Here is a 26219-nt window from a genome sequence, read left to right on the forward strand (position 1 = left end):
GACGAGATGTGAAAGATATTTATGTATATAGTACACAATATTATTTATATATAAAATATTTTGTAATAAGTGGATATAAATTACACATTTATTTATAAAGAAGATTGTAAATGATATAATTGAAATTATATAAGTATTATTTTATTACATTATATTATATATAATTTTCAATCTTTCTACTGTGATTATATAATCTTATTAGATTGCTACCTAATCTACATTAGAAAAGAAATTTGTTTATTAAATATTTATATTTATACACATTTAAAATAAATATAACAGATTATATTAATCGATTTTTCTTTAATTATTAAATTACACTTGTATATTTAAACATAGTTACTCTTTCATAGCCAAGTATCACAGAGCATATCATATATAAATAAGAATGTTTTGCTCTCTCTCTCTCTCTCCCTCTCCTTCTCTCTCTCTCTCTCCCTTTCTCTTCCCCCCTCTCTTCTCTCTCTCTCCCCTCTCTCTCTCTCTCTCTCTCTCCTCTCTCTCTCTCTCTATTTCTCTCTTTCAAGTATTTTGTACTTATATAATATTGAAACAATAATATTCTTCTTTCTTAGAAAACTATATATTGTATTTTTATTTTTTAATGATCTTCTTTAAAAATAGACTAAAATTAAAGTAGTAGACCATCTTACATTTTATATACGTATAGTAACTTATATATAAAAATAATTTGACTCTAGATCCAAAAAATAATGATTTAATTATTAATTATCATTTTTTAGTCTCTTCAGGTGGAATTTTTCGTGATTGCTTTACTTCATATTATGAGTGACATATTTTCAAGTGGAAAAAAAGCACTACATACGACTATTTATTTTTAGTTGATTTTCTGTTGTCTGTTTCAATTCTATTAATTTTACTTTCAGCGGTTGAATATTGGTACCTAACCATTCTTCAATCATTGATGAAAAGAAAATTGCTTCCATTTGCATTCGTAGATAACCTTCCAAGGAAGACAATTCTAATAGTAATCTTAAACAAATATATATGGTACAATGTGTCAAGAAAATTACAGTATAGTATATTTTCATGTTGATTACTGTGAAAATACTTACTCTGTAAAAGTAGGTATCAAATTCTCCAATTGCATGGGATTTGTATAATTATTTGCCACTTGCCATGGATTCATCCACGTCATAATTCTATTGAGAATAAATACTTTTTGAATATAATTGAGATCCAAATGCATATATTCTCAACTTATTATAAAATTTCAAGCATTCAAAAAAGTATTTTATTCCATTTAAAAATATAATCATTATTGTATATAATATTTAAATAATTATCAATATACTATATTGATAATTGTATACTATATTTAAATAATTATGAATATACTATATTGATAATTGTATACTATATTTAAATAATTATCAATATTCTAATAGATTTCTTAAATAAATCACATATAAACAAATAACTAAAAATTATTTTATAAGTTTAGAACAAAATTTTCAAAATTTATATTGCAAAAAAATATATAAATTGCTTTTGTGTGCTTACTGATCGCTGACAACAATATTATGAAATTTCGTCTTGAAATTAAGAAACCACTCCATACCCACAGCTACTTGCCATCCAGGAAAAAGCAGATTACTAGGTATCGGGATTGGTCTAGGTTGTGGTATTATATGCAATGGATGATCAATATATCCTAAGCTCTTTGCAACTTGTGCATGTGTCTCCTCTGAATAACCATAGAGCCAAACTTTTAGGCATAAAGCTAACGATGGTATAGCTGTGGGCAACAATTCGCACATTGTAGCATAATGATCATATCTAAAATTACAATTGTAATCATTTAGTTATGTTTTAAGATGGTGTATAGGTTGTTCTGATTTTTCTTACCTTGACCAGCCAGTAAATGCTGTACCTCGAAATTCATGTACCTTACTGACATGAACTCCCAATTCTTCTAGCCATTTTTCGTGATTGCTTATATGATGTCGAATTATAGGTACATGTTGCGTGGAACCAGTGGCTCCTTTGAATGCAGTTGCTATCCAGATATTGGGAAAGACTGCGCTGTATTTATCCCATAGTCCTAACAAATATAACATAATAATGTAATAATAACAGAAATTCCACTCTTCTTTTATTTATAAAAAGTCAAAGGATGATTTAAAGAAAGACTATTCAAGGTAACAAGTAATACTCTCAAAAAAAAAAAAAAACAACTCTGTTAGAAAAATATACATTATAATTCAATAAAAAAAGAGAAGAGTAGAAATTTTGAATTATATAGAAAGGCTATAAAATGCTATGAAATATATTATTTCTATAATTATTATGAATGAAAATTATTAAGAAAAATTATGAACAAAAAACAATTAAATTTTATGCTGATTTTATACCAGTAAATAATGTAAATAATAATTAAAAATTATATTCCATAAATCACATAGCAGAAAAAGAATATATACAGGGTGTTCTGGTAAAGATGAGCAATCTCTCATGAGCATGTAGAGCAGATAAAAAAAAACCTCATAAGTTCCTATAAAATTTTTTTCTATAATGCATTTCTACCAAGATATTTGTTTCTGCGTTTTTCTTGAAAACAATAAGTTTTAACACAATGAAACAAGAATACCTTTTTTTAAGAGAAAAATGTAAAGACTCTAAAAATATATTAAAAATAAAAAAGCCCACCAGCTTTAAAGTTTTATAAGTTAAAAGACTTACAGGTGATCTAATTCTGGCTCTTTAACATGATATAAAAAATCTATCACACTATTTTAAAGATCTTTACTTAATAATAAAAAAAATCTTATACATTATTAAAATCTACAAAGTAATATAAAAGTTATTTAAGAAAAATGATTCTCAAATTTAAACTTTAGAGAACACCCTGTATATATAGTGCGAGTATGTACTAATCACAAACCATTATTACTCAACAATTTTACAATTGTTGTATTTCCTGAACGCGATTAATGTTTATGCAACTTTCGCGTGCAACAAAGATAAAAATCCAAATTTTATTCAGAATAGCTAATGATAAAAAAGTTACTAAAAATGACTTTTTGCGTACAAATACAAAAAATGTGATATTTCATGTAAAAAGTAACAAAAAGTGACAACAGAGAAATCTCTGCAATTATAATCCAAACATTATAAGGAAATATATATCTACAAATATTTCTGAAAGTAATATTAGAAAAGATTAAAAAGGTACCATTAGGCAATGCAAAATTATCCCTGGGATTGTAATGCCATACCATAGGTTCTACATATTTTCCAATGTAATGTTCTGCAAAACAAAAAAAAAGAAGAAAAGATTAATTTTATCGGTAAAAAGATTTGCATAACCACATGACGCGAATAAGCTAACGAGATACCGTTCAAAACCTGTAAGTCTATTGATCTCAACATGTCATCCCAAATGATAATCTTTAAATATGGATAAGTTTCCTGAATGTATTGGGCTATTGCCAAAATATGTTCCAAGTACAATGAAGATTTGCCATATTTACTGGCTGCAGCTCGTTTAGTACAGACTGAACAAAGGCCTAAGTGCCACACTTCATCAGAACCTATATGTAGATATTGTATGTCAGGATGAAAACTAACAATCTGACGTATTAATGACTTGACCAGTGGTAGAGTTCTCGGATTTGATGGACAAATGGAACTTGGAAAAGCTTCCACTTCACGTAATGATCTCCATTCGTCGTGTTTCAGGATAAACTGCAATTAAAATTTTAATAAATGAATAAATCAAATTAAATAAATATTCTTAAATTATTGATTTCAACCATAAAGATTTACAAATTTCTAACAAAATAAATGTGAAATATATGTAAAAGGTCCTTTGCATACCTCCATATGACCAAAAGTTTGTACTAATGGAACAACTGCCAAGCCACAATCACCTGCTATTTGCAGAATGTGTCTGGCTTCTTGAATTGTATATCCACTTGCTAAACTACTTGGTCCATTACTTCCTATTGGAGAAAGCTCTCGATTGTAAGGAAATGTATCCTCCCACTCCAGCAATAATCCAGTAGCTCCCCATGTTCGCAATAATGGAAAAAGCTATAAATATTCCATTAAATTATAAGAATAAAAATAAGTACAAATGAAAAAAATAAGAAAGTTATAATTAATGATGACTATTTATCTGTCAACATGTTAAATATTATTTGTACTGGGATTAAAATTATGTATTATAATTCATTTAAAATTAAAGGAAAAAATAAAATTTTTAATTACTTAAAAGTCAAAATGTCAATATCTTTTCTAAATTGTTATTTAGACATAAATACAGAATGTCTTTCTATTCTTTCGTGTGTCACACACAATTATAAATATCAGTTAAAATCTAAAGATATAATTTTTTACACCTATTTGCATACTATCAATAACTGTGTAACAGTATTGAGCGTAAACAAATGCAAGCTCAAAACAATTCATAATAAAAAGAAAAAAATTAGTTATTAAAATGTCTCCATATTTTTATTGTAAAAAATTTTGAATCAGTATTTCTAAAAATAAATTCTAAAATATCCGGTCAATGAAATAAGACTTAAGTGTTTACGAATAACGAATACCTTTTCAAAATAACAAGTCCGCGGTGGTGCACCTTTTAAATCAAGATGAACCAGTCTGAAAAGGAAGATAATTTGTGAAAATGTCATGAAATATTTTTCTCATATATATACATATTATTATATAAAAATATTATACGGAAATTTATACATGTCAATCTCTCTCTCGATTACTTTACCTATGTGAGCCTAACGTTAAAGCGTCCATCTTTTCTCCCATTCCATTTGTTAGGTTAAGACTGATCAAAAGAGAAAAAAGGATAATTTATTGCCGGAATAAATAGATTCATAAATTCGTATAAATTTTAGATTCCCTTTCATTTTTTTCATAGTTGCACTATTACTTTTATACTTTATTAAAGGCCATTAAAGCGCGTAAAAAAGTCTTTTTCAGTTGTAACACTTAAAACCATAAACAAATCGATCAATCGCAGTCGAGCATTTTTACTACGAGAATGCTTTACTCTGATTGGTTGATTCCTGAATATGTAGTTTCAGAACGGTGACAGAAAGAAGCATATGGCTCGAGCATAGTAGAGCACTCCGAGCTTTTTCGGGGTTTGCATCGATCCGTTCTGCGCATCCGCCATGTTTTTGGGAGGAACCAATCAGACAATTATTGTATATGTGGTAGTGTGAAATCGGTAATTATCCAGAAGAGCTGTCTCACCTCAGATTTTGATCAAAATAGGCTTATTCGACGCGTTTTGGCTCGAAACGAACAAATCTGGCAGAGATAATCGTCGCTCTGCCCCACGAACCGAGATATTAATTATTAAAAATGACAGATTTTACGGTTAGGAAATCTGTCATACTGACTGAATCTAGCGATATGAGCATGCGCTGCGGTCACGCGCGCATGCGTTTTAGTAACTTATACAAAATTTTTAATAAATCTTTTTTAATTTTAAATAAATCCTTTTTAATAATGTAGCTATGCAAGTTGCAAATGTGGAATTGTATATACATTACAAAGTACATGCTTAGGTGAGAGTGTATAGGGGGACGGGGTGAAGCCCCGTCCCCATAAAAAAATATGACAAAACTTGAGAGCGTAGAAACTACCAAGGCTGACAGTACTGTGTGGAAGTTTCAATGTAAAATCTTAATTCAACCTATGTCCGAATTCTTACACTATATTTATAATTTTTTATTTATAATCTTACAAAATAAATACTGAATGCATCGATGCACGATTCATTGAGCCGTTTGCCTAGCAGCGCTTCAGTCAAATAGCATTTGCTTAGAAAAATAGTATTGAAACTTCCATATAGTACTGTCACATAGTACAGCCTTGATAGTTTCTATACTCTTAAGTTTTGTTATATTTTTTTATAGGGACGGGGCAAAGCCCCGTCCCCCTATGCACTCCCATCTAAGCATGTACTTTGCAATGCATATATAATTCCACATGGGTTTGCAACATAACTACCTTATTAAAAAGGATTTACATATTAAAATTTCGTGCACAGTGCTGTTAAGTTACTAAAACGCATGCGCGCGTGACCGCAGCGTATGCTCATATCGCTAGATTCAGTCAGTATGACAGATTTCCTAACCGTGAAATCTGTCATTTTTAACAATTAATATCTCGGTTCGCGGGGCAGAGCGACGATTATCTCTGCCAAATTCGTTCGTTTCGAGCCAAAACGCGTCGAATAAATCTATTTTGATCAAAATCTGAGGTGAGGCAGCTCTTTTGAATAATTACCGTGAAATCTGTGAGAGTGCATCACAGAGGTAACAATATTATATATTTGTAAATATAAAACTATAAATTATTTTTATTTCTTTTATTTTTTACGTAATTTTGTAACTTTTTCTTAATTTTTTAAAATTTATAAAATTTGTATACATTCCTTTCACGGCATAAATGTAACGCAGATTCTTTGAACGATTGATACGCCACTGAATATTAGTCCAAAAACATGGCGAAATACCACGTGATCAAAGACAAAAAAACAAAGTGCCGACAAAGAGTGCTCCTACTAGTTATACTATGGCTCGAGCTAAACAGATGGAAATGCCTATATTAAACCAGTATAAAAGTGGACACTCAAAATGGCTGCTTACGGGCGCCAAAATTGAATGGCTTTTCGAAGATCCTGGAAGAACAAAGTTTTAAATATAAATATGGAATATACTTAATATTTTTCATAAAATCAACTCAATAAGATTAAATTGAAATATATAATTTTAATATGCAACAAATAAAATAATATATATTAATAATTTTAAAATTTTAACATTGTTTACTGTCCTTTAAATAGTATATCTAAATAAAACATTAAATTCTTGTTATTATATTGATAACAATTATTAACCGATGAAATGTTATCCCATAATTTCGCGCTGTTGTTGGTTGTTGTTATGCCACAGATCTGACAATGTACCATAATTTTATTTCACTATTTTTCACTATTTTTTTAATAATTGTGCAAAATAATACGCGCATGTATCTTTCTGACAACAGCAGCAGACAATGCTAATAAGCGTCAAAAAAGTGAACACTCAAGATGGCGGCTTCTGTCAGCGATTTGGCTAGCCCCCACCATCGATACATTTCCTCCTGTTTCTTTTGGGAGCGTCCCGTTTGACCACGTCACGATTGACCACAGCCACTTATATCAACCGATGCCTAGGGTCATCAGCAACGATTAACCAATCAGAGAGCCTCATTTTAAACTGGCCAATTGGCGACGTTGTCAATAGACTCCCACCCGTTTCTTTTTACTCTTTGCGTTAAACCAAAAGGCCGCCACACACACTTTTACATAACGCATAATGCACATACATAAACAAACTGATTGGTCTATAAACACATGCATAAGAAATTCAACAAATCAAATTCCTTATGTATATGCATTATGCGTTATGTAAAAGTGTGTGCGGCGGCCTAAAGAGTAAAAAGATAGTGAAATAAAATTATGATGCATTGTCAAGCCTGTGGCATAATAACAACAGCGCGAAATTATGGGATAACATTTCATCGGTTAATAATTGTTATTAATATAATAACAAGAATTTAATGTTTTGAAGGTTATGTTTTATTTAGATATACTATTTAACAATAAACAATGTATTAAAATTTCAATATTATTAATATATATTATTTTATTTGTTGCATATTAAAATTATATATTTCAATTTAATCTTATTGAGTTGATTTTATTAAAAATATTAAGTATATTCCATATTTATATTTAAAACTTTGTTCTTCCAGGATCTTCAAAAAGCCATTCAATTTTGGCGCCCATAAGCAGCCATTTTTAGTGTCCACTTTTATGCTGGATATAGGCATTTCCGTCCGTTTAGTTCGAGCCATATGCCCCCTCCTGTTTCTTTTTACTCTTTGGTTTAACGTATAGAAAACTTGTTTGTGAGTGACATTCACAGACTTCTATACTATAACTAGACCACTAACTTCCTTATATATTAGATCTAAAAAGTGACCCCAAAAAATATGTACATACAACATTAGTAGGATAGAGAAAAGGAGGGGATAGGTATATAATATGGCTACTATAGAAAACTCGTGTGTGAGTGACATTGCTTTAAATTTAACCAATCAGCGTGACTGTCATCCTATTAATGCTGACGCATACGCATAAGTTTGTACATACTTTTCGGTGTTATGTACTTTGCCGAAGTTAGCAGTCTAGTTGTATATAGAAGTCTGTGGTGACATTGCTTTAAATTCAACCAATCAGCGTGACTGTCATACTATTAATAATGACGCATTACAGACTTCTATATAATACTAGACTGCTAACTCCCTAGATTTTGCTTATATAAAGTGTTCTCGAATTTTATATACTAAGAGCGCGTTCGGGGAGATACTATTAGCGCTAAGGTGACCCTTTCTGCGCATGCGCTGACATGTGCCGACGCCATTATGATTAATACATGTACTTCTAATCTGTTTTCGGTCTCTAATTCTTGTCAGAACACATGTCGTTAGTAAAAAAAGTAAGAAATATAAATATTAAATTATGGGATACAAATGTGCAGTTATTTTATATCTTTTATATAAGCTTGTTTATCATACTTAGTATGTATATACATGCGTGCAATACGCGCCTTCACAGCGCATGCGCAGAAAGGGATGTCATACATACTTCTTTGTACATAAAATTAGAGCTGCCTTATACATAAGGAGTTAGCAGTCTAGTATTATATAGAAGTCTATATGACGCATACACATAAGTTACATACTTTTCGGGGTTATGTATTTTGTCGGAGTTAGCAGTCTAGTTATATATAGAAGTCTGTAATAAAGTCACTACATCTAGTGACTTTGAACAAAGTCACTATATCTAGTGATTTTATATTTAACGCGAGCACAGACATCTATATAGATGTCTGTGAATATGAATAATTTCCACAGAGTTCTATGAGCGCGTTCGCGGAGACACTATTAGCACTAACAGTGTTATTCTATCTTTGTTCAACTTTTAATGAGTAACAAAAATAGAATGACACTGTTAGCGCTAATAATGTCTCCCCGAACGCGCCCTATATATCTGTGGTAATTTTATATCTATCGTCTGTGTTTTTTTGCACTAAGGGTGCGTTCGAGGATCACACTACCAACGCAAACGCTATCGACACACTACCTCGGAAAGAAGCTCCGTACAGTTAGCTGAACCACATTGATTTTTTTATAATTAAAATTAACTAATCGTTTGGTCATCGTTTGGTGATGATTGGTCGTCCAATTAAAACGTTTGGTCATTCATCGTTTTTTGTTTAATTAAATAATTAAAATTTCGAAGTAAAGTTAGCCGAACATTTTTATTTTTCGTCCAATCGAGTTAAACAAAAGCTTATTCGATACAGAATCGTTAGGTCGTCACGAATAAATCCTTTATAACGTTTGGTGATCCATAGTTTATCCGAAAAATGAAAAAAATCATGTGTGGTAAAATGACGACGGGCGACGTATAGTGACATGAACGTGCGCTGCGGTCACGTGCGCATGCGTTTTAGTAACTTATACAAAATTTTTAATAAATCTTTTTTAATTTTAAATAAATTCTTTTTAATAATGTAGTTATACAAGTTGCAAACCCATGTGGAATTGTATATGCATTACAAAGTACATGCTTAGGTGAGAGTGTATAGGGGGACGGGGTGAAGCCCCGTCCCCATAAAAAAATATAACAAAACTTGAAAGCGTAGAAACTACCAAGGCTGATAGTACTGTGTGGAAGTTTCAATGTAAAATCTTAATTCAACCTATGTCTGAACTCACACTATATTTATAACTTTTTATTCATAATCTTACAAAATAAATACTGAATGCACGATTCATTGAGCCATTTGCCTAACAGCACTTCAGTCAAATAGCATTTGCTTAGGAAAATAGCATTGAAACTTCCACACAGTACTGTCAGCCTTGGTAGTTTCTACGCGTTCAAGTTTTGTTATATTTTTTTATGAGGACGGAGCGAAGCCCCTATGCACTCCCATCTAAGGATGTACTTTGCAATGCATATACAATTCCACATGGGTTTACAACTTGCATAGCTACATTATTAAAAAGAATTTATTTAAAATTAAAAAAGATTTATTTAAAATTTTGTATAAGTTACTAAAACGCATGCGCGCGTGACCGCAGCGCACATCCATGTCACTATACGTCGCCGTCGTCATTTTATCGCACATGATTTTTTTCATTTTTCGGATAAACTATGGGTCACCAAACGTTGTAAAGGATTTATTCGTGACGACCTAACGATTCTGCATCGAATAACCTCTTGTTTAACTCGATTGGACGAAAAATAAAAATGTTCGGCTAACTGTACGGAGCTGAAGGAAGGAATAGCGTTGGTTGCGCAAAATGATGACGTAAAACACTATCATCAGTGACGTCACGGTAGTATTTGCTCTGCATTCGAATTTCACTGCCAGTAACTGCCAGTACTAAGAAATGTATAGTGTATGTAACGTAAACTATAGATTTTTAGTACTAGCAGTTTACTGGCAGTGAAATTCGAACGCAGAGTTGGTAGTGCTACGTGCTACTAGCTAACTCTCCGAACAGTGATAGCATTAAATAGCGCTAGGCAGTAGGTAGTGTCTCCCCGAACGCACCTTAATTGGGATGGACGACGATACGAGTGAGATTACGAAAATTCAGGTTACGATATTATTTTTTGCAAAAGCACGCGAACTAACTGGAAATAAGGAATGTCAAATTTATGTACCGAGAAAATTATCTTCGGCTGACCTTCTTGACAAAATTATCTGTACTTTTCAATTGGAAGCTATACGTAAACAATTAATATTAGCTGTAAACGAAGAATTTGTTGCTCCAAACAGTATTCTCGCGCTATCAGAGAAGGCAAAAATTGCAGTTATTCCACCGCTTAGTGGAGGTTTGTCTAACAAATATGATAAAAATGTCAAGTTTGACATTTTTTATGTAAAAAGAAAGACATTAATTAAATGTATATTTTTTTTTAAATTGAGCAGATAAATATTTATTGACAATAAATAACGAATGAAATTGTATTATTTACACCTTTTTTAGGATAATATGGAAATGTCAAAAAATTTTGTCAAGTTACAGCAGGAAGAATTAAATATTGCAGAAATCATAAATCTAGTAACATTTTCTAATTGTGGTGCAATATCTAATTTTATCGGAATCACTCGAGATAATTTTGAAAATAAAAAGGTAAAGTATATAAGTAAAAATTAATTAAAAATGTTAAATATATTTTTTTATAATATAGACTATTTACATACATAAATTTTAATATGTTTATGATATAGAAATATTATATAAATTAAGGCTCTAAGCTCCTATTTTTTGAATATACATATAAATGTTAAAACATTTATCTGTTTATACTCAATTCCAGAAAAACGTTCATATATAGCGCTCATTGTTATATTATTATAGAAATATATAAATGGTGAAAATATTTGGAAAAGTGTATCTAATAAATGAATATACTAAATATATGTGTAAACATATTTTTGTTTAAGTATATAATTTATGAATTGTTGCTTTATCTATCTAAAATAAAGTTATCATGACTTGCATATTATTAGTCTACTGAACAGACAAAAGTATATATATTTATATAAAAGAAAATTTTAAATCAATATTGCATAAAAAGAATATATTATAATATAATAATATAAATTCATGTAAAAGAACAATAACAAAATTTTCACTTGTCTTGCAAATATGAATAAACCATGTAAGTTACTCTTGTAAGCGTTATAGCATTCAGATTGTTGCATTTAATAATAGCAGCTTTTATATATATTAAATTGCTTTACACAAAATTATAATTTTTGTTAAAAAGAATAATTAGATAAAAATTGCATTAAAATAGATATTAGAACATTTTTCTTGATAAAATTAAGAATTCTCTTATTAACATATTGTTTAGATATATGTTTTATAGATGCTTTAAGTACTTATAAAGTTATGTTAAAAGATATATATATATATATATATATATATATATATATATATATATATATATATATATAAGCTATGAACTATGATATTTTGTCTCAAACGCAAGGTGTATGTAAAATAAAATTACAGTACTGTATATTATTTTAGAAAGAAAGAAAGATATATAATTGGCCCTCAAAAAATTTAGAAAGTTATGACTAACAATAATCTTATATATAAATATTTAATAAGTGAATAATAATACTTTCCTCTTATTAATGTCTGTGAATTAAAATCTGTTGTAATTTTTTAGGTAATTAAGTTAGAATATGAAGCTTATGAATCAATGGCTTTAAAAGAAATGGTTAATATTTGTACCAAAATTCGTGCACAATGGAATATAGAAGGCATTGCTATATACCATCGTATTGGAGAAGTACCAATATCTGAAGCAAGTATTGTAATAGCAGTTTCCTCTCCTCATAGACAGGAGTCATTAAAAGCAGTGGAATATGCTATCAATGAATTCAAAGCATCAGTGCCTATTTGGAAAAAAGAAGTATATGAAACAGGAGAAACACAATGGAAAGAAAACAAGGAGTGTGCATGGATAAATAGTAAATAATTTTTTATTATAAAATTTGAATTTTTCTAAAGTCAAAATCTATCTTTCAAAATGCATGCAATAGATATGATTGCGACTATATTTTCTTAATTATACTGTCAATATTTACATTATAGTAAGAAAAGGTTCGAGGAAGGTTTACCATATACTGATATAGTGTTAATATTGAACTATTGTATAAATATTTTGACTTATACTAGTCCTTTTTGACTTATACTAGTCCTTGTTTACTTTTATTTAAATTTTTTTCTAAAATCGAACTAATCTTAATTTTATTTTACTATTCTTTTGTGCAAATATATCATAAAAATATGCTTTCTTTATTTAAAATTTCTTCTTTTCTGCTTTTATTTAAAACTGCTTCTTTTTATTTAAAACTTTTAAAATTTTTTTTCACAGATTTTATAATGAAATTTTCTGTTTTTACCATTTTAACAGATTATTAAAAAAAAAATATTTTACAATTTTTTTAAAATACTAAATTTTTAGTATCTATTGCATAGATAAATATTTGTGTTTGTTTATGATAGTTTTATTATTTGATTATTAAAATTGTTTGCATCTTAATGTCTTTATTATAAGTAAATATAAACTTTTTAATTAAAAATATAACAAGTCTTATTATTTTCTACTATGTGATCTTAAGGCTTTTAGTAGCTTACTAATATGTTGAAGTATAATGTCAAAAGTGAAAAATTATGCTCAAGATATAAAAAGTTTTTCTTATGAAGTACATCAAAATAAATTAATTTTTTCACATGCTGTCACATTTAATAATATAAATTAATTCAATATATTGAAGATTTTTAGTTTATTGATTATTAAAAAATTGTAATCTTAATTACTACAAATTATCATAATTTTTAATTTTTGGTGAAAATGTTCAGTATATGCAGATAAATTATATATGCATTTACTATGCAAGCTTAAAAGGAAGTTTGTAAAAATAGTATCAATCCATATTATTAAATATATGGCATACAAAAAAAAAATTAATTTGTATCAATGTACTTTGGAGAAAAATTCATATGACTTCACTTTTGATCAAAATTCAATATTACTACAGTAATGCTACAAAAGTCTTGAAAGTGGTATTTTTACAATATGTAACATAATACTAAATGAAATATGCTACATGTGAAACAAAATGCAACATTTTTATTAGTGTTGACTAAAACATATACAACAGTATATGTTATAATATACATGCTAATATATAATAGTATAACATACATTATATTATACATAATGTCTATAGCTTTGAAGAGTAGAGATGTTAAAACGGCTAGAAATATAAATGAAGAAATATCAAGTAAAATTACTATTGACCCAAACCTCGTACAAATTCAAGCAGATTCGGAGGAATTGAATCGTAGGATAAAATCATTCATTGAACGAAAACGTCAGCAAGTAAATACTGTAAATGTGCAAGAATTTTGTTGCCACAGGTTCGTTAATATTGCTAATATTTTAAATTTAACTGTATATATACATATATAAAACAAATTACATATATATAACAATTAAATAATACATTTGCATAATTATAGTATACGATCTGTATAGTATGTAAAGGTAATATACTTTATATTTCTAAAATCTATATCTTTCAAACTAAACCATGTAAAAAGATATGGATTTCAATTAATATATTTCAAGATGCTCTTGATATGACCAAACATTTCAAACTAACTAAAATCGATCTAAGATTGTTATTTATTGTTTATTAAGATTTTTCTTTCAAAGATTTTCTTTTCGTATTTAGCTGAATACTGATGTTTCCCATTGGTAGTGTTTCATGTAGATAACGTTGAAATCATTTAGATAAAGATAAGACATAATATTTTATCTCAAATAATATAAAGATGATTTATTTCAAGTTTATCTAGATAATACATAAAATTGTAAAGCATCTAGATAATTTTAAGATAACATTGCTTTAAAAATATATAATTAAAGAAAAAATGAAAACTATAATCGTCTAATGTATACAAAACACTAGTAGCATACTGCTAAGATTTCAAATCTGACACCAGTAAGTTAGTGTATGCTATATACTATATACTAATATTAGTTGTGTTCAGCAAAACATTTAATAAATGTTTAATAGTTTTTAATTTCATTGGATCTTATCTTTGGATTGTCTTTAGAAATAAATCTAAAAACCAATCAGTTGATTATCTTAAATAATTTAAGACAGATATTATTACAATAATTTAATGCATTTTTCCATCTAAGATAAAAATTAGATAATCCCATTATTATCTAGATAAAGATGAAATAAGGCAATTGCTTCATCTAAATGATTATCTAGATAATTTTATCTAGACAAAATACATTAACAGAAAACACTGGCTAAAATTAGTTAAAATATATTTATTGAAAATTTGTTATTATTAGTTAAGCATAATTATTATAACTAATTAATTATTTTAACAATAAATATATATTCATAGTGAAAGAAATGATAATGAAAATTCTTGTGCAAGAGTAGATGCCATTCTTATTCGACGCAAAGATTCCAAAAGTCATGTGAGAGGTAATATAAAATACAAAGTAATATAAAATTATTCTGTAATTTTTTGTGTAATTTTGATATGATATATATGATTTTTATTTATTCGGTATATATTTTATACATTCTATCTTTTTTTTACTTTTACTTTCACTTTTTTTAGTTTTCATAGATATAATTTTTAATTTTTTTGTAAGATTTAGATTAAATTAGATTATTTCAATATTTTTGTCATTATTATATATAATTTTATACAATATATAAAAATTGTTGGTAAATATGCATAAGTACTACTCCAAAAAAAACTCAAACTTTTTTTATTGTAATCAACAAAACTAGTGCGAAGATAGTACATACAAATGTTTTTACGAAGGCGCAAGTCTTTTTATAAGTTTTAAATGAAAAAATTATATAAATAAATTTATTTATCATCATAAGATCTTCAAAAAAAGTTGATAGAAAGGAAAAAAAACATGTATATTAGTTTCAACATACACACACATACGGGACGGGGATGCAAGGGGGGCCTAGGGCCCCCCTCCCGCACCTACCCCATCTATCTCGCTTTGCATGTACGTTGCAAGACAAAGCAAAGTTTATATGGGTTTGCAACTTTTTACGTGAAGCGAAGTGCACGGGGCGGGTGCAGGAGGGAAGCCGAAGGCCCCCCTTGCACTCCTCCATGCGTGCGTGCGTGTGTGTATGTATGTATATATATAGTCATGAAAATATTCCCTCGTTTATATTTATATTATTCTATGCGAATAAAAATCAAATTTATTAGTATTTGAAATTCGCATATCTCGAAATTGAATATTAGTATTCTCCATCGTCATAACTTCTTCAGAAAGACTTGCGCCTTCGTAAAAACACTTGTACATACTATCTTCGCACTAGTTTTGTTGATTATAATAAAAAAATTTTTCTTTGGAGTAGTACTTATGCATATTTACCAAATTGTTATATGTAAAAATATATAAAAGTTATATATAATTTGTATATAATTGAAATTTTACTAATTATGTACAATAATTAAATTATGTAACTATTTTAAATTTAGATTTAAATTTTCAGCAAAAGCACATAAATGCTTATATCTGTTTCTTCTCTCTGTTTTTTTTTAAATATCAGACAAAAGCATATGCTTGAAGAATAATTCTGATATTTATTTGTAATTACTTTCAGTTCACAGAGTCTTAAACACATGGGGACCCCAAACAATGGATCAATCAATTTTACACAAAGCAATTTTGAATAATACAAGTCATAACACTAGTTGCTTTCCTGTATTGGATGATAGAATTTCCACAACAGAACGTATAATAGGGATTAATAAACCTGTACCCAAAGATATTTATGAAAGACTGAAAAATATTGAAGATAGAATATTATATTTAGAAAGCATATCACCAGAATACAAGGAATTTTGGGTATAGCAATTCTATCTTGCATATTTTGGATTCACATATATTTGTGAATAAAATATATATTTCCTGATCTAAAATATATTTTCTTTATCAAATGTCATAAAAGACAATATTATTTAATTATTTAATTAAAATTGTTTTTTTTTTCAAATTTTAATTATAGATTATAACATAATATATATAATTTTAAATCTGTTATAGGCAACAGAGGATATTACTAACTTAAAGAATATTTCAACATGTATCCGGAAAAGAGTAAGTATTAAATATTTTGTGTATATATATATATATATATATACAGGGTGGACCATTTTAATCCATCCAGTCGAATATCTCGAAAACCAAGCCCGGGAGAGAAAAATGTTTCAAACAAAAGTTGTTGGTTTCAAAGGGGCCATAAGATGGTACCATTGGTTTGACCTTGAAGAATTATTTGAAGGTCACCTTAATTGTTTTTAAATGGCATCCCCTATTTTTTATTACATATTCTTATAGCTGACCTCGAGAGCTTTCCAAAACACTATAAGCAAATGTTTCTTCATTGAGTACTTTTCGAGTTATAAAGCTCCAAATTTGCAGTTTGAAAAAATTCAAAATATCTCGTAAAATATTCATTTTCCGATAGTCTTATCTTATGATTCAACCAGTTAAGGCAAGATTTGAACATGATCTAACCGGTCAAGGCAAGACCGGAACATGATCCAGCCAGTGAAGGCAAGATCTGAGCATGATGCAGCCAGTAAAGGTAAGATTCGAACATGCTCTATACCCTACACACATATGCGCACGTACACACTTTACATACACTTTACATACACTTGCACACACCCTACACACATATTTCACACACACTCACACATAGGTTATGTGACATAACCTACACGCATGTACACACACTTTACATGCTCTTACACACACCACACGAACACTCCACACACACATTCCGCATACATTCACACATAATCTATGCACACACACATACCTCACACACACTTAACATACACATCCCACACACTTATACATACACATCCCACATTTACACACACATAGATAATCGGCTCATGTAGACGATTGCTACAAATCCTGTTCGCAGAAGTACAAACCTGATTGATCCCTTGATTGTTCTTGATGTTCTACTCATCTCAAATAGTCTATTTTTGAAATAATATACCCTCTATTGTTTCCAAAGAAAATATCGACCAGAAAATTTATTTGTCACTATTTAGGAATCAATTGATTACAAAAATCTCTTCCACTGTTGATCGGAGTATCAAACTTTATTACTCACAATCAGAAGCTTACGTCTGCCGACAATACCCATGGCTGATTATCGTTCCTCAGAGATTGTTGATATTCTCCTTGTTCTCAGAGAATCAACTAAATTATCATAAAGCTTCGGGAGTTTACCGGAATCGTTACCCCGAAAGAGAACAACATCCGAATCATACTACAATCCGGGACCTCGAACTAAGAGTTTGTCAAGGCCGTTTAGAACGTCAAAGAGCACATCATGTGTATGATGAAGATGATGTGCGTGTGCGTTATCTTGGCATTTATTCATCTTAATCCTCATATAAGTAGTCGCATTATGGCTAGAGAAATTGGTATCCCGAGAACAACAATCTTAAGAATTTTGAAGAAAATGAAGTACCATCCTTATCATATCACGTTAACACAAGCTCTTACTCAAGCAGATACGCCGTTGCGTGTACAATTTTGTCAATGGGCACAACAGATGATCCGAGCTGATTCGAATTTCTTCTTATGTTATGTTCTCTAATGAATCGACGTTCAAAAATAATGGTGAATTGAATAGACATAATTGCCATTATTGGTTGGATGTTAACCCACATTGGCATAGACAAGAAGATAATCAACATCGCTGAAGTGTGAATGTTTGGTGTGGTATTATAAATGGTTTCTTGATTGGTCCTTATTTCTTTGAAGGAAATGTTAATAGTGTAAATTTTTTGGAACTTTTCAGGGATCATTTACCACAATTGCTTGAAGATGTTGATTTTCACGTCAAAGAATGTGGATACAAATGGACGGGGCGCCACCTCATTATGCGGCAATAGTAAGAACTTATCTAGATCGAGAATACAATGACAAATCGATTGGGCGACGAGGGGCCATCGCATGGCCTCCACGATTACCTGATCTAACTTCACTTGATTTTTATTTATGGGGGTATATTAAAAATGTGATTTATGAGCATGCGCCTACAACTAGAGAAGATATGATAGAGAGAATAAGAGTAGCTTGCGCAAATATACCGCGAGCTGTCTTACTCAAAACGGTCAGGCACTTCAAAAATAGGTTGGAATTATGTATTCAAGACAATGGAGATAATTTTGAAACATAAATTTGAACAGTTCCTATGATAAAGATCTTACCTTGACTGGTTGGATCATACTCGGATCTTATCTTTACTGGTTGGATCATGCCTAGATCTTGCCTTGACTGGCTGGATCATACTCGGATCTTACCTTCACTGGCTACATCATGCCTAGATCTTATCTTCACTGGTTGGATCATGTCCAGATCTTACTTTGATTGGTTGGATCATACTCGGATCTTATCTTTATTGGTTGGATCATGTTTAGATCTTACCTTGACTGGTTGGATCATGTCCAGATCTTGCCTTGACTAGTTGAATCATGTAAGATAAAACTATTGGAAAGTGAATATTTTACGAGATATTTTGAATTTTTTCAAACTGCAACTTTGGAGCTTTATAACTCGAAAAGTACTCAATGAAGAAACATTTGATTATAGTGTTTTGGAAATCTCTCGAGGTCAGCTACAAGAATATGTAATAAAAAATAAGGGATGCCATTTCAAAAAATTGAAGTGACCTTCATGTGACCTTCAAATAATTCTTCAAACCAATAGTACCATCTTATGGCCCCCTCGAAACCAAACAACTTTTATCTGAAACATTTTTCTCTCCCGGGCTTGGTTTTCGAGATATTCGACTGGATGGATTAAAATGGTCCACCCTGTATATATATATATATTGTATATATACATAGATAAATTATATTGTGTGCATATCAAGTTATTCTCATATCATTTTACTTTAAATTTTTATTTGTATTACATTATAATTGTTTCATATACATATAATGACATTGACAAATATATTTCACAGACATATTCCACGGCAGAACTTGATTTTAAATTATATGAACTAGAAGACAAATATGTTAAAAAGATGAAATAGGGATTATTTAATATATAAATATATATAATTTCATATGAAAAAATATATAGTTTAAATATAAACTAATAAAAATTTTCTATTAAAACTTTAAAATAAATTACCAAAATTATATTTACTTTTCTACATAATATTTTTTTCCGTGCATGTATGCATAACACGCACACGCGCGCGTATACACAATTTGTATATATATAATAGACATCCACGCATATTTGTACAACACACATTCAGCTTACGCAATCAGACGTTATATGATCATTGTAATCTCGCTGTCGGTGAGCTCAGCGATTTATATTAAATTTTTTTTTTTTTTTTACCAATCTAAGTCTCATGTTCTCCCCTCTCTCGAGCTCTGATCTCGGCTAAAAGCTACTCTGCGTGACTTCGAGAGAGGTCGTTTCCGTTATAAAATTTATATTACATATTTTATCATTTTTTTATTTAAATTGAGCTATGTTTATTCTTTTTAGCAAATATTTGTTTCATTTTAAGGAAACCTTTGTAAGAAAAGTCATGCTATATATTACTTATTTTACCAGTACGAAATAAACATAATATATATAATCATTGATGATGATAATTTTAATAACAACAATATTTATATATCTTATATATATTATGTTTCTACATACAGAGTGTTTGATAAAAATTGAATTAACACTCATGAGCAGATAGAACGCATTAAACTGGACATAAAAGTCTTTTTCCATTTTGCGATTTTCGCAATAATTATTGAGAAATTAATTTAAAAATATCGACTAATTCCTGCGAGTATTAGCATGTGGTGAGAAAAGCCAGCCTGCTGTCACGCGGTTGCTAGTCGCACGCAGTAACCGTGTAAAGCCGTGATGACACTATAGGTTGCGGGTTCGGTTGTGGTTGGGGTTACTGTTGAACATTGGGAACCAACCAATCATAGCAAAGGTTGCTTTCTTGTTTTAATCTTATACTACTCGTGTGATATGCGAAGCTGAATTGAGCTTGATTATATTTGATTGCTGAAATTGCTTTGAATAATGAGACGAATCAATTGGTGTAAAGAAAACACATAATTATGTTAAAGTAAAAATGTGTAACTGTTGCAAATTCAGATTTTTACTTTAACATAATTACATGTTTTAATTATGCCAATTGATTCGTCTTGTTATTCTGTGCATAAAAGTATTAGAGTAAAATAATCAAAAAATGAATATTTTATGAGATAACTTGTATTTTATGTCAAAATACTGCAAATTTGAAGCCTTATAACTCAAAAAATACTTAATGAAAAATACTTTGTCATAAGTGCCTTGGAAAGCTCTCGAGATGAGCTACAAGAATATGTAAAAATATATAGGGTGTTCCATTTAAAAAACTTGAAGTGACCTTCACGTGACCTTCAAATGACTTTTCAAGGTCAAACCAATGGTACCATCTTATGGCTCCCTCGAAACCATACAACTCTTGTTTGAAACATTTTTCTCTCCCGGGTTTGGTTTTTGAGATATTCGACTGGATGGATTAAAATGGTTCACCCTGTATATATTATACATATATATATATATATACATACAGGATGTTCAAAAAGTACAAGAAATTTTTTCAAAAATACATACTTTTCGTAATATTAAGCAATTTTAACACTTTTTGAACATTCTGTGTATATACAAAGGTGCGTCCCGAAAGTTCCCGGACTGAATTTTTCAACGTGTTGCAATTAAAAGTTTGAATACGACGGAAACGTTCGCCAGACTATTTTCTTTTTCCAAATAAGATAAAGTTGCAATTGAAAGAAAACCGATTTAATACGATTAAGGACATTCAAAAAGCACTAATCGAGAAGCATGTTTGGAAAATTAAAAAACACTTTATTTAGCATATTGGTTATTCAAATTAAGGTGGAAGCACATAAAATTGCAGAAGCCGTAAGCAGAAGGCCAGATACCATAGCGCATACGTACGGTATCTAAATTTCCAATCTATATAAAAATACATAAGCATAGCCACAAGTATAAATTCATTGTAGCCGGTTCTACTAATTGTAAGTGAATCGCATTACAAAAAATTAAGAACATATCGACCTTTATTACATATATGTCCAGAGACTCTTTGCTCTTCCTAATAATAGTATTATTATTTTAATCGAAGTTTTATGAAACATTCTATATATTTATTTATAATTTAAGAATTTTAAGACAACTATTAATAAAATAGATTTTAATTTTCACAATAATTTAAGTATGTATTTGAAACAAAAAATATTAATATTTAAATTTGCAAAAAAGAAGAGTGTCAACAGCACATGGTGTTCCCAAGCGGTCACCCATCCAAGTACTGACCATGCCCAATGTTGCTTAACTTCAGTGATCCGACGAGAACTGGTGCTTTACAACGTGGTATGACCGTTAACAACAGTAATATTTCTGGTTGATATAGATATATCAAAGCACTTGCGAAAAAATAGTTATTATAGGTTTTTTTTTTACATAAAACGTACTTTGCTTAAGGCCGGGTCTACAATAACTGTAGTAAGCCTTAAGTCGTAAGAAATGAACTAATAATATTCATTATACTTCTCTAAAGTCAATTGTAATTGGTTAATTTCTTACGGCTTAAGGGTCGACAGGAGGCACTGTGGAGACTTCTATCGGCCGGCTGCGAACTACTCTTTCGCAAAAACAGTATTACAGCCAAAATACAAAGAGAATCTTAATAAAATTGTGATATTCGTAAGTAGGATATTTTGCAGGTCGCTACAGAGCGATTTTTTGAGAAAAAGATCGAAATAAAATTTCCAAAAATGTGCTGCTGATCGCGAGAGTCACTGCGATCAGGTGTAGCTGCGCCTTGAATTCAAAATCAATTTATTATAAATTTTTTAGAGTCAAACATGCAAAATCTGGCTCTGTAGCGACCTGCGTTATTATATAAAAAATATATAAATAAAGTTTTACGAAGAAATATAATTTCTTTTTGAGCTAAATATTGTAGAAGCGGATATCGCTATCTGCACCAGCTCCGTACAGTTAGCCGAACTACATTGATTTTTTTATAATTAAAATTAACTAATCGTTTGGTCATCGTTTGGTGATGATTGGTCATCCAATTAAAACGTTTGATCATTCATCGTTTTATTAAAATTAAATAATTAAAATTTCGAAGTAAAGTTAGCCGAACATTTTTATTTTTTGTCCAATCAAGTTAAACAAGAACTTATTCGATGCAGAATCGTTAGGTCACGAATAAATTTTTTACAACTTTTGGTGATCCATAGTTTATCCAAAAATGAAAAAAATCATGTGCGGTAAAATGACGACGGGCGACGTATAGTGATATGGACGTGCGCTGCGGTCACGCGCGCATGCGTTTTAGTAACTTATACAAAATTTTAAATATCGCGCAATTGCGCTGTTCTTGTTACTCCTCAAGCAAATCGGATTACCGGGATACGGCCTGAAAACACAGTTTAACCAGTTACGACAGTAGACAAAAATCAAGGTCCTGAGTTGCAGTGCACATCCCAGTGAGAAATGACTTATCAAATCGATATCAATTTGATCTCAATTCGATGTAATTTCGATGATTTGATGTCGATTCGATGTCAATTTGATATTGATCGGTGGGTCATTTCTCACTGGAATGCGCGAAAAATCCAACTAACAATATGACAGCGTTGTTGGTTTATGTCCACAGACTTCTATACTATAACTAGACCGCTAACTTCCTTATATATTTGACCTAAAAAATGACCCCGAAAAATATGTACAACATTAGTAGGATAGAGAAAAGGAGGGGATAGATATATAATATGGCTATTATAGAAAACTCGTGTGTGAGTGACATTGCTTTAAATTCAATCAATTAGCATGCGTCATCATTAGTGTGACTGTCATCCTACTAATGATGACGCATGCGCATAAGTTTGTACATATTTTTCGGTGTTATGTACTTTGCCGGAGTTAGCAGTCTAGTTGTATATAGAAGTCTGTGTTTATGTCAGAGTGAATGGAGAACAGGTTAGGCCTATTCATATAAAATAAAATTGGGCGGATATATTTGTGCAGTAACAAATTGTAAAAATGTTACGGGTACAAAGGGAATTAGTTTTTTTTTGATTTCCGAAAGATCCTAAAAGATAAAATTTTTATTTTTAATTTATTGTTAATTTATTATTTTGTTGTTATTTTATAATTTTATTATTTATTTTTAGTTTAAATTATTTTATTATTTTTAATTTTCATTATTTTTTGATTCTTTTTAGTTTTTTGCTAAATGCAAAACATCAGGATGTGAACATAATTATTTGTGCCTTAACACTTCAACTATTTGTAACTTTTTTGATAACAAATTAAGAAATAAAAAAAGAATTTAAAAATTAGTTATATTTTTTTATTTATGTGTATTTTGTTCATACTTTTAAGAACAAAATAAATTATCTTATAATTATATATTCTTTTATAAAATGCATATATAAATCTTATTCATTTGCGTTATCTTATACGTAAAATATGTATAATTTACTTTTTAGTATGTTTTTTTTTTATTATCTTACTTATTATATATTTTATATAAAAAAAAGTATTTATAAATATATCTTCAAAATATTATTTTTTAAAATTTTTAGTATGTTTTAATTTTTAAATAAAAATATTTTACTTTTGATATTTTTAATTTCACATTTATACTTGGCGCATTTTCCAACCAAGAATATGGCGATGGGTCATGTGATTCATAAACCTCAACATCAAAGGTGCCGACGCTACCACAGTTTAACCAGTTACGTCAGTAGCGAAAATATATATATAAATATATTATTGAGTACAATACATTATCTTTTTTTTTTTTTGAGGGGAAAATGCTTTATGCATACTCCACCGGCTGTTCCGGAGGGGTTATGTAGGACTCGTACCCACTAAAAACTCCTTTTAGCGCTTATCTAACAAAATTTTTCGCGCCACTACTTCCCAAGCGATGCAGGATGTCATTGACCAATATAAATAAAAATTACAAATATCATGATTTTATTATAACTCTTTATATATTTTAGCCGTAATATTGTTCTTGCGAAATCATAGATCGCATCGTGCAGATGATATATATAATAAAATAATAAAATATTGATAGCGAAAAAGCAATAAAATGCCAAGTCTAACAGGCGCCCGTGTTCTACATACTATAATAGTTTATTTTGTTAGCAATTATTCTATTGTTATTATTCATCATCATCAAACAATATTTTATCGTATATATAATTTTAACTACACTTGGACATATATATACATATATGTATATATGCAAATATAAATTTCACAAAAAGTGGGCGCCCATTAGCCTTGTTACATTACTGCTTTCTGCCACGAGACCAGAAAGCATTTTCAGACCGATATGTTAGAAGAACAAGGATGCACGATCCTTTTCTATCTTGTCTCACGCGATGCTGCCAATATTTCTGTTAGCTGTACCTTAGGTGCAGATAGCGATATCCGCTTCTACAATATTTAGCTCATAAAGAAGTTATATTTCTTTGTAAAACTTTTTTTATATATTCTTTATATAATAACGCAGGTCGCTAAAGAGTCAGATTTTGCATTTTTGACTCTAAAAAATTTATAATAAATTGATTTCGAATTCAAGGCGCAACTACACCTGACCGCGGTAACTTTCGCGATCAACAACACATTTTTGGAAATTTTATTTTGATCTTTTTCTCAAAAAATCGCTCTGTAGCGACCTGTCAAATATCCTACTGATTACGAATATCAAATCTTTATTAAGATTCTCTTGGTATTTTGGCTGTAATACTGTTTTTGCGAAACAGTAATTCGCAGCCGGCCGATAGGAGTCTTCACAGTGCCTTCTAGGCTCCTGAGTACTCGCCGCGGAACTTCGATGTCGACGGTGGCGACATATAGTTCTGTCTCTTTCTCTCTTTTGGGAAATATGTCAGAAGCGAGAAATGACAGTCCAATTTATGTTGCGACCTACGTCGTAATTATTTGCTTTTTGCTAGTGTTGCGATGTGCAACGTATTTATGAAACTTGTGAAAATGGACGGCTGCCAAGCTGTATAAGGAATAAACTGTGTAAAGTAACATTTTCCTCTCCTTTCGACAGTCAAATCGCGTGTTTTTCCGCATTTCAAGGGTTCATTTCGGACTCAATTTACAGTTATTTATCAATTGTCAGGAGAAAAGATTACCAGCCATCCATTTTTACAAATGTTCTGAAAAGATTGGTAGTATTATTTCGTTGAAATATGTTTTTATTTACATGTCAGTCGTAACATAAATTAGGGTGTCATTTCTCGCTTATGACGTCACGATTTCAATATGGCCGCGGTGATTACTCAGGAGTCTTAACCCGCTCTACCTGCACCCGAGAGGTGGTACGGTCGTTTTGAGACACCCTGTATGTGTGTGTGTGTGTGTATATATATATATATATATATATATATATATA

At 30.0% G+C, this 26219-nt stretch overlaps 2 protein-coding genes, 1 non-coding gene and 1 pseudogene across 5 annotated transcripts; 2 read left to right on the forward strand and 2 right to left on the reverse strand.

Moving 5' to 3' along the window:
- Nucleotides 1-494: 494 nt before the first annotated feature.
- Nucleotides 495-4833, reverse strand: LOC140675656 (hexosaminidase D-like). The gene is made up of 9 exons (XM_072910263.1): nucleotides 4748-4833; nucleotides 4572-4626; nucleotides 3841-4056; nucleotides 3360-3708; nucleotides 3197-3271; nucleotides 1870-2065; nucleotides 1525-1800; nucleotides 1077-1163; nucleotides 495-993 (listed from the first exon to the last, which is right to left on the reverse strand). The coding sequence occupies exons 1-9, from the start codon at nucleotides 4786-4788 to the stop codon at nucleotides 819-821; spliced, it is 1470 nt and encodes a 489-aa protein (XP_072766364.1). The 5' UTR covers nucleotides 4789-4833; the 3' UTR covers nucleotides 495-818.
- A 5761-nt stretch (nucleotides 4834-10594) lies between these two features.
- Nucleotides 10595-21869, forward strand: LOC140675639 (molybdopterin synthase catalytic subunit-like). Of its 3 annotated transcripts, none has more exons than XM_072910236.1 (8): nucleotides 10595-10974; nucleotides 11104-11250; nucleotides 12302-12605; nucleotides 13872-14061; nucleotides 15070-15152; nucleotides 16314-16558; nucleotides 16757-16810; nucleotides 19710-20343. In XM_072910236.1, exons 1-8 carry the CDS (start codon nucleotides 10675-10677, stop codon nucleotides 19779-19781), a joined length of 1395 nt encoding a protein of 464 aa, XP_072766337.1. In that variant the 5' UTR covers nucleotides 10595-10674; the 3' UTR covers nucleotides 19782-20343. The 3 variants fall into 3 exon arrangements, with proteins under 3 accessions (XP_072766337.1, XP_072766335.1, XP_072766334.1); XM_072910234.1 differs by lacking the exon at nucleotides 19710-20343 and adding an exon at nucleotides 21681-21869 and having other exon boundaries at nucleotides 10810-10948; XM_072910233.1 differs by having other exon boundaries at nucleotides 10810-10948; nucleotides 19710-20340.
- Nucleotides 16826-19702, forward strand: LOC140675640 (uncharacterized; annotated as a pseudogene).
- A 181-nt stretch (nucleotides 21870-22050) lies between the features above and the next one.
- LOC140675693 (5S ribosomal RNA) lies at nucleotides 22051-22170 on the reverse strand. Its single transcript, XR_012048432.1, has one exon. It is a non-coding gene; the product is annotated as a 5S ribosomal RNA (ribosomal RNA).
- Between the last annotated feature and the right edge of the window lie 4049 nt (nucleotides 22171-26219).

Source organism: Anoplolepis gracilipes, unplaced genomic scaffold (assembly GCF_047496725.1).
Source record: "Anoplolepis gracilipes unplaced genomic scaffold, ASM4749672v1 Contig20, whole genome shotgun sequence".
In the NCBI taxonomy this organism is placed as follows: Eukaryota; Metazoa; Arthropoda; class Insecta; order Hymenoptera; family Formicidae; genus Anoplolepis; species Anoplolepis gracilipes.

Bases quoted from the DNA above. Each gene is read 5' to 3' on its own strand.
- LOC140675656 (XM_072910263.1), bottom strand. From the start codon at position 4,788: ATGGGAGAAAAGATGGACGCTTTAACGTTAGGCTCACATAG. The intron at 4,057-4,571 runs GTATTCGTTATT...GAATATTTATAG, and splicing joins GGACTTGTTATTTTGAAAAG to CTTTTTCCATTATTGCGAAC. The intron at 1,164-1,524 runs GTAAGCACACAA...TATTCTCAATAG, and splicing joins AATATTGTTGTCAGCGATCA to AATTATGACGTGGATGAATC.
- LOC140675639 (XM_072910236.1), top strand. From the start codon at position 10,675: ATGGACGACGATACGAGTGAGATTACGAAAATTCAGGTTACGATATTA. The intron at 12,606-13,871 runs GTAAATAATTTT...TAATGTCTATAG, and splicing joins GGAGTGTGCATGGATAAATA to CTTTGAAGAGTAGAGATGTT. The intron at 15,153-16,313 runs GTAATATAAAAT...AATTACTTTCAG, and splicing joins TTCCAAAAGTCATGTGAGAG to TTCACAGAGTCTTAAACACA.